The sequence below is a fragment of the Cebus imitator genome, unplaced genomic scaffold (genome assembly GCF_001604975.1).
Source record: "Cebus imitator isolate Cc_AM_T3 unplaced genomic scaffold, Cebus_imitator-1.0 Scaffold86, whole genome shotgun sequence".
Taxonomy (NCBI): Eukaryota; Metazoa; Chordata; class Mammalia; order Primates; family Cebidae; genus Cebus; species Cebus imitator.
This window is the reverse complement of record NW_016107401.1, coordinates 6117079-6126297: the sequence shown is the minus strand read 5'-3', so window position 1 is coordinate 6126297 and position 9219 is coordinate 6117079. Positions and strand designations below refer to the sequence as shown.

The 9219-nt window shown below is 48.3% G+C and overlaps 1 protein-coding gene across 11 annotated transcripts in view; it reads right to left on the bottom strand.

Moving 5' to 3' along the window:
• Positions 1 to 4893: 4893 nt before the first annotated feature.
• Positions 4894 to 9219, bottom strand: part of TENM2 (teneurin transmembrane protein 2) — a 1289478-nt gene continuing 1285152 nt past the window's right edge. For 8 of the 11 annotated variants that reach the window (XM_037740622.1, XM_017534465.2, XM_037740623.1 and 5 more), the window contains 2 exons: positions 8618 to 8748; positions 5088 to 7016 (listed from right to left, as the gene is read on the bottom strand). In XM_037740622.1, the coding sequence (XP_037596550.1) occupies positions 6255 to 7016; positions 8618 to 8748 (893 nt within the window). In that variant the 3' untranslated portion in view covers positions 5088 to 6254. Of the gene's footprint in view, positions 7017 to 8617; positions 8749 to 9219 lie in introns of all 11 variants that reach the window. The other 3 variants (XM_037740620.1, XM_037740624.1, XM_017534468.2) reach the window with 1 other exon arrangement.

Genomic DNA, 9219 nt, shown 5'->3' with positions numbered 1-9219 from the left:
TTACCTATCCTGGATCAGACCCTTCTTCCAGAGGTTCTGATCTAATTGGCCTGGGACCTGTGCCTACAAAGCTCCCCAGTGGTTCTAACCCTTAGCACCTGCCCCAGCCTCTCTGAACTTCTCACCTGTCTCTTAGCTTCTTTCTCCTCCCTCCTGCTGCCATCTCCTGCCTTGTCTGTCCAGCATTCTCTTACCTGCCAGGGCCCAACTCAAGTGCTTGTGGAGCCCGGGCACAGTGGCTCACTCCTGTAATCCCAGCACTTTGGGAGGCCAAGGCAGGTGGATCACCTGCAGTCAGGAGTTCAAGACCAGCCTGCCCAACATGGTGAAATCCCGTCTCTACTAAGAAATACAAAAATTAGCCAGGCGTGGTGGTGTGCGCCTATAATCCCAGCTACTCGCGAGGGTGAGGCAGAAGAATCGCTTGAACCTGGGAGGTGCAGGCTGCAGTGAGCCGGGATTGCGCCAGTGAACTCCACCTGGGCGACGGAGCGAGACTCTGTCTCAAAAACAACAAAAGCAACAAAAACTTTCATGCTCCTGTCCCCTGGACGTCACGTTTGCTCATCACTTCTGTGCCAGCCCTGAGCCTATCGCGCCCTAGTGATTGATTGGCTTGTGCGTTTGTCTCACACTTTAGACCATGTTTTATTTATCTTTGTCTTCCCAGCTTCTGACAGTGCCAGGGACAAAACTGTGCTTGGTGACTGAAAGTAGAACGCCTGAACAGATGTCCCTTGTTCATATGGCCAGTCTTCACGTTGCTGAGACCCCCAACTCTCCAGATGTCACCCTTTCTGAAAAGCCCTTGAAGCCATGAACAAGGTATGCACACTGAAAGTACTTGTTCAAGTTCCCCAGGCTCAGGAGAGGGGAGACAGCAGAGATTGCTCTTGAGGACATGAGATTTGAGGGAAGATCTTCCTCCATCTCCCCAGCCCCCACATACAAATCTCTCCCACTGTGAAAATTATTATGTCTCAATTTCTACTCTTAGAAAAATCATTGTTTGGAAGAAAGATTTTGCAATAATAAAAATGAGACGGGGCACAGTGGCTCACACCTGTAATCCCAGCACTTTGGGAGGCCGAGGTGGGTGGATCACTTGAGGTCAGGGGTTCGAGACCAGCCTGGCCAACATAGTGAAACCCCATCTCTACTAAAAATACAAAAATTAGTTGGGCATCGTGGCACTCACCTATACTCTCAGCTACTTGGGAGGCTGAGGCAGGAGCATTACTTGAACGCGGCAGGCGGTGGTTGCAATGAACTGACATGGCACCACTGCACTCCAGCCTGAGGGACAAGAGTGAGATTCTGTCTCAAAACAAACAAACAAAAAAACCCATTTATTGAATACCACATATCCGTGATACAGGCAATATCTCATTTAATCATCAAAGCCATCCTCATCCCTGACCCATGATGGACTACTATGTAAGTGAGAAACTTATCTTCTGCTAACTTATATTGAGTTTATCTCTTAACGCAGTGAATGATATTTACCCTAATTAGCACACGTCACCTTCCCAAGTTCCTATGTTCATTTAGTGAGTGGTAAAGTCAGGACTGCTTCCTACACGGTCTGACTTCAGGGTGCACACTCTTCACTAACCCATAGGCTGTACCACCTTTCCAGAATTCTGTCAGTCTGTCCTGGTCATTCTAGGACTGGCCCAAGGAAAGGCAGCAGAGGATTTCTGCCCCATACCTGTTTCCTTCTCCCTTAGTATGTGTTGTGTAGTGTATTATAAGAGCCTGATCTGGATGTAGCGGAAAACCCACAGATAATTCAAAGATGGTTAAACCAAAAGAGGAGAGTTTCAGGCCTGGGTGGCATTCTGGTGATACGGTTCCCTTTGTGACACACCGTTTGCACACCCTTTGGGTCTACCTGTCCCCCAGGAGGTTGGATGGTGCAGAGAAGCCACGGGCCGAGTGAGATCCCACAGCTTCTGGCCTGGCGTGCACTCCGTGCTGGTGGGCCCTGCTGGCCGCATTTTCTCCAGGAGGATAAAACACAGTGGCCAGTCACCACGAAGCTCCCACCAAACCATGATCTGAGCCGTCCTCATGACCCACAGGAAGCTGTTCTGTGTGCTTTCTCCAAGTACTCCTGACACCAGCCAGATTAAACGAGGCAGGAAGCAGCTGGACCAAAGCACCCCAAAGACAGAGAAGCTGCCTCCTGCTTCCCGTCCTCCTCCTGAAGGAAAACAGCCCAAACTCAATGGCCCTGGGGAGATGCGGCTGTTCACAGGTACCTCCAGAGGGAAGTGCTCTGGGCCATTTTTGTTGCCAGCTTGCTTCACTAAGTCATCACTGGCTCTGCTAGTGAGGCTAGAGGGCTTGTGAGGCCAGGAACCTGGGTTCAAGCAGGCCAGCCCTGCCCCTCTCTTCCTTTTCTTCTACCTGAGGGTGATGGGACCTGAGGATGCCCCAGACTTCCTGGAAAGGGTTTGGAATTGGCCACAGCTGGGCTTGAATCTGATTCCACCACTTACTTGCTGGGTGATGGTGGTCTTGGATTTCTCATCTCCAAAGTGAAAGATACTAGGAGCTCATCTAGGGCATGCGTCCAGTCAATTTTTTAAAAGGCTGATGGCCTCCTTGGCTTCCTCCTTCATTTCACCTAGGTGACCACATCGGCTTCCCCTCCCTGTCTTCCACACTGCAGCCACAGCAATTATTTATTTATTTTTTGAGACGGAGTCTTGCTCTGTCACCAGGCTGGAGTGCAGTGGCATGATCTCAGCTCACTGCAACCTCCATCTCCCAGGTTCAAGTGATTCCCCCGCCTCAGCCTCCTGAGTAGCTGAGACTGCAGGCGCACGCCAACACACCTGTCTAATTTTTTGTATTTTAGTAGAGATGGGGTTTCACCATGGCCAGGATGGTCTCGATCTCCTGACTTCATGATTTGCCTGCCTCAGCCTCCCAAAGGGCTGGGACTACAGGTGTGAGCCACTGTGCCTAGCCACAGGACTTTTTATGAAATTAAAATTCACAGCTTTCTGTTGCTTTTAATGCTAAAAAAAAAAAACCAAAAAAACGGAACCCTATGAACCCTGGGGTGAACCCTGCCAGCCTCTTCTGTGCTCCGGCCTAACCACCCGCCTCTGTGTCCTTGAACCCACTCTGCTCCTCCACCACGGTCCCTTGGCATTGGCTGTTCCCTGGGTCTGGAATGTGTTTCCTTCTCTTCATTTGCTTAACTCTGACTTAACTTTCAGAACCCAGCAATTCCTGTGACACCTTCAGTCTGGGCCACATCCCAGTCATGTGATTCCATGGCTTTATAAATCTATGTTCTTTGGCGCTTACTGCCCTGTCATTTTCATTTCATTTTTTTTTTTTTTGAGACAGACGCTTTGTTGCCCAGGCTGGAGTGCAGTGTTATGATCTCGGCTCACTGCAACCTCTGCCTCCCGGGTTCAAGCAATTCTCCTGCTTCAGCCTCTCAGGTAGCTGAGATTACAGGCATGCGCCACCATGACCAGCTAATTTTTGTATTTTTAGTAGAGACGGGGTTTCATCATGTTGGCCAGAGTGGTCTTGAACTCTTGACCTCAAGTGATCTGCTTGCATTAGCCTCCCAAAGTGCTGGGATTACAGGCATGTGCCACTGTGCCCGGCCCATTTTCACTTCTTGATGACATGCTTATCCTGCTGTGTGTCCATTCCTGCTCATAGTTTCATGAGGCAAGGGCCCATGGTATGTAATCACCTCTCTTACCCAGAACTTAGCCCAGGACCTGGCACGAGGCCAGCTCTCAAGAAAATGTCATTGAATGAATGAAAGGTGAGGATGAACTAAAATATTGCATGCAGAGCCCTTCGCACTGTGTCTCGCACCAAGTAAGCACCAATAAATATCAGCAATAATGATAGTAGTATTCTAACTTTAGGAGTGATGTAAAACAAAAATTATTGAAACCAGCAGTGCTCTTCTTATTGGGTTGTCCCAAGTATCCAAGATTTGGGATAAGTTTATGTAGTCTGGAAAGAAATATGAAAACACACAAACACACACACACAAACACACACACACACACGTACACACACACACATACATCTTCGAATGTGGCGAATGTTCCTCTTTAATTTCTGCCAGCATCTCTCAGAACTAACGTGTGGTTGCAGGGAGGAGCCTGAATGTCCCAGGAGTGCTGGAGGGATCCATCCATGCATGAGCAGGCTCTGAGGGTCCTCACCGGCCACCCATATTACAGGCAGACTGTCCACCTCTGCTCCATGCAGAGAAGGGGCTGCAGATGCAGGCAGAGTTAGTTCTAGAATTGGGGAGCACTAAGATACCTCTAACAAAAGCTCCTCCAGGCCGGGAGTGGTGGCTTATGCCTGTAATCCCTGCACTTTGGGAGGCTGAGGTGGGTGGGTCACCTGAGGTCAGGAGTTCAAGACCAGCCTGGGCAATGTGGTAAAGCCCTGTCGCTACTAAAAATACAAAAATTAAGGCCAGGTGTGGTGGTTCATGCCTGTAATCCCAGCACTTTGGGAGGCTGAGGCAGGTGGATCACCTGAGGTTGGGAGTTCAAGACCAGCCTGACCAACATGGAGAAACCCCGTCTCTACTAAAAATACAAAATTAGCTGGGTGTGGTGGCGTGTGCCTGTAATCCCAGCTACTCGGGAGGCTGAGGCAGGAGAATTGCTTGAACCCGGGAGGCAGAGGTTGCAGTGAGCTGAGATCGCACTATTGCACTGTAGCCTGGGCAAAACCAGCAAGACTCCCATCTCAAAAAAAGAAAAAATAAAAAGTGTTCAAAATACCAAAATACCAGCTCAGCCTCCGCACATTTGGGCAGCTCCTCTTTTTCTTTCCAGTAACGCTTACTGTTTCCTCATCTCAAAGCATTTCCACACAAGACCAGTGTCCACAGGAGTTTTAGAGACTTTATTTATGTATAAACAATTTAAACACTTTGCCATAAATTATCTTTGCCTGTCCCTAGTCTTTGCTTAGCAGCAAATTAAAATTAATATAAAAACTCGATGAACAATTCATACATGTATATTACAAAAAAGTTCCTGTACCAAAGTTCTTATTAGACTTTTTTTTTGTTTTTGTTTTTTTAATTTTTAAAATTTTTTTTGTTTTTATTTTTATTTTTTAAATTTTCTCTCCTCGTGGTGACTGTCTTGTGATTGTCTCAGTTTCTGGACCAAACAAACACACTAATAATTTTAAATCTGAAACAGTGATTGTGCCTTTCGGCTCATGTATGTACAGGGTGATCGGAAGTGGTACCTGTTAGCAAAAGTGTCACGATGCAGCACCTCTACCGAAACTGATACCCACGAACTACGGAATCTAAACAGACTACACCCTGTAACTGCGTATTACTGTCCACAATGGAATCTCCAAAGACAAAAGAGTATGAAATTTATCTGTAGTGATTATAGCCACCATTTTGAATTAAATTTTACACTCTGCGCTCAAATAAATTAGCTCAGGCCAGACTTAGTTGGGACCTGAGAGTTAAGTGCTGGATGGTATTATTTCGCTTTGATTTTTGATAGGAATTTCTTTTTATCCTTTGTGTTTTTTTTTTTCTTGAAAAAGTATTTCCAGTGCTCACTCCTCCTCTTTTATACCCCCCCTCCCCAGGCGCTACACACAAATCACCCCCAAAGTCGTGTTCTCAATGCACCTGTATTTGCTTAAACGAAAATGTCGGAAGTATTTGTCCCACAAGCAGTCCGAGTGGTTTGTCCCGCAGCTGGTCTGGTGATGCTGGCCCTCGCGGATGTCTGCGTGTCGCTCACGTGTGAATGAGTGAGGTAATTGGATATGAGGCCTTCTTTCTCATCTTCGTTTCTTTGTTTTTCCGTCCGTGTGTTTGTTTTGTTTTGTTTTTGTTTGTTTGTTTTCTTCTTTGCTTTTTCGTTTTTGTTCTTTTGTTCCTTTCGGACACTTTGCGTCTGTTTTCTGCGTAGACCCAGAACAAGTGGGTCATATTTTAGGGGAACTTGGAACATTGTGTGTGTCTGTTCATTCATTCGTTTGTTTTGTTTTCCTCGGAATTTTCAGCCGGGCTTTAGTCTACTTCAGGATGAGGGACTTCTCGCTTGGACAGTAGCATTTGAACTCAAAAAATGTGAGCTTTCTTGCCACTTGGTCTCCTAAAGCAGCCCAGCCTCAGTGCCCCTGTTAGGTCTTCATCTCCTTAGGAGAGGAGATAACAGTTACTCCTGCTGAGCCATTCAGACAAGGAATGGCAGCAGATTATTTTGTTACCTCTTTCCCATCTCATTCTGTCTTAAAAACTGGATGTTGCTGCTACTGTCTGCAAGCTCTGGGTATTGCTCCACGGGAAGCACGTAATATCCCTCGTACCCTTGCACGCGCCCGGTGCTCAGGAGCTGCTGCTTCTCGCCCTCAGTCCACAGGCGGCTCCCTTCTCTCCCGTCCCTGGCTTTTTGCTGCTCCTTGGCCCAGGCCGTGCCCAGGGCCCTCTGTCTCGCCTGGTCTAGGACGCGGGCCTTCTCTTCGTCCAGGGTGTCGGGAGTGAGGCCATAGCGGATGCTGAGCAGCAGTGTGGAGTACTGGAACTCAACGTTGGTGAACCTTCGAGTCCTGCCGTTGACCAGCAGCGTGGGCTGCGACACAGTCACGTTCACCCCGCTCTCCAGCACCTTTCGGCCGATGGTGGTGCCCAGCGTGACCAGGTCGCCGTCGGCCGAGCCAATCTTCACAAAGTAGTGGGTGTCCTTGCCCTCGATGCTGTAATGCATCTTGTCCAGGTAGTAGGCGTTGTTCAACACAGATGCCACCTTGCGGCTATCCTCGCTGGCGATGCTGGAGACACCTGTGGTCACCCGCCCTTCTTTGATGGCGAACATGATACCTTTGCCAATGATGGGTGTGGTGGTAGCAAACCAGTGGCCTGCTTTCTCCCGGATGCTGGAGTGGAGCTTTTTAGTAATGACCTGCCCTTCCAGAGCCATGAAGGCCTGATTATGTCTCTCCGTTGTCTGTTGGACACCTGTAATAAGCTGTGGGGATGAGAAAGCAGAGAAGGCTGAGAAGATGAGCTGCGCAGCTTACTAAAAAAATAAAAAATAAAAAAATAAAGAGTCACAAAGAAAAGAGAAAGGCTTGGAACTCTCCTGGAAGAACTAGTGTCAGTTCTGTCCAGATCTGAGCTATGGACAGATGGGTGACTACCAGTGCTCTTATGGTGTGGCCTGTCCACCTTGTAACTGCCACTAACTAAAAACATGGTGAAGGAGGTTTGCCCCTTGCTGGCATGGGCACCCAGACCTACACACTTACCAGGTCACACCACCACTCGGGAAGAGCCCCGTTCCACACTCTGATGGTGAGCAGCTGCCTTGCCCGCTTCAGACCCAGGAACGTCCTGGTGCAAAGGGCAGGGTGCTGATTTGAACAGCCATGAACCCCACCACCGTAACCTAGATTTCTTGGAGGCCAATGACTTGGATATTCATGAACTTCCTTGGGTTAAGACCTTGCCACTCAAAGTATAGCCAGCAGCGGAGGAATCACTGGGCCCTGTCCTGTTCAAAAAGCAGAATCTCAGGACTTCCTCCAGAGCTACTGAGTCAGAGGCTGTGTGTGAACAAGATGCCCTGGGTGATATGTGTGCCTATGAACATCTGAGATGCACCAGGCTGAGAGATTCAGGCTTCGAGGGCCAGAGGGAATATCCCTCGGCTTTGAGGCAGTTGCTTTGGATCCTCGCCCTGGTTCTGCAGGGGATGAAATCACCATTATCTCCTTGGCCTTGAGTTCTCCACTCGCAAATTACAACTTGTTTCAATTGGTGGTTGGGGGACAGGCTGGGATAATGGGGGAGGCTGCATTTGGGAGGTAACGGCACTTAGATAAATGAGAGAAATGATGGCTATTCATCCACTGAGTGGTCCCCAAGAGGCAGGACTGAGCGAACGCTGTTCTCAATTACCCAGCAGCTCCTCCTTGCCTCTCTATAGTTACACAATCTGGACAATTATTCAGAGCAGCTGAGACCTTTCAGACTTTGATAGTTCTGAGTGCCGGTTCTGTAGCAGGGGTTATCTGAACCCCTCCCATCTGATTGTAGCAGAGGTCTCAGCTGCACCCAGATGGAAACTGACCACCCCTCAGTCATCACAGAAAGACCCAAGCACAAATTATGTTCTGAAAACTCAATCTGTATACGTTTGGCCATAAAGCGCCAAGGTTTTATGTGGGGCATAAAAATGTTCTTTAACGGGACAGAAACTGCAAACCACAGTTTTATGACGTCCCATAAAAGCCGAAAGGGTTATGATCTTATAGGCAGTGCAGATGGTAGGTTGCTGCTAGATTTCTCCGTGCTGTTGTTAATCAAGGAGTGACTCAAGGGTATTCTACTGAACAGATAATGATACCACAATTAAGGCAGTAATCCAGGTTGGGAAGAAATATGTGCTATGCCAGACAGGTGACAGCACTGACATTCGCTTTCCTGGGAAGTCTCAATGTGTCCCGCACCTTTTACACCCAGCTCCAAGGTTTTCCTGCACTGACATGCCCTCAGCTCCCGTCAGGTTCTGTTTGCAAAAGGGAATGATCACAATCATTTGGATTCTTGGCAGGAACCTGTGCTTACCTGTCCATTCTCACTTGCTTGACTCTCTGACAATTCATAGGGAGGAGGCACGAAATACATTTTGGCTCTTGGGAAGCCAGGAATGATGTTGCTAAGCTGAAATCCAAACATCACAAGCCAGCTTTTCACATCTATGGTGGAAACAGAAATAAATGTTTCTGAAATCATGATGGATGGAGAGCAACAGCGGAGCTTGGAGAGAGAACAAAATAAAATGGGTGGTTGGGTGTAGGCTCCAAAGGGGAGGGAGGAAGAGCTTGTGAATATCTCCTGGGTCCAGACCCAGGGCTTCCATACGTGGGTTTTAGGAAGTCTTTCCAAACTTGGTCAGTTGATAACCACCAGGTGGTGGTGATTAAGAAGACCTGTGCTGCAGTGAGATAGGTCTAGCTTCAAATCATCTGGCTCTGTCACCTTGGGCAAGTCCCAGCCCCTCTCTGAGCCTCAGGTATGAATTGGATAATAATTGTATCAGTCTCTTAGGACGGGCGCGGTGGCTCAAGCCTGTAATCCCAGCACTTTGGGAGGCCAAGGCGGGTGGATCACGAGGTCAAGAGATCGAGAACATCCTGGTCAACATGGTGAAACCCCGTCTCTACTAA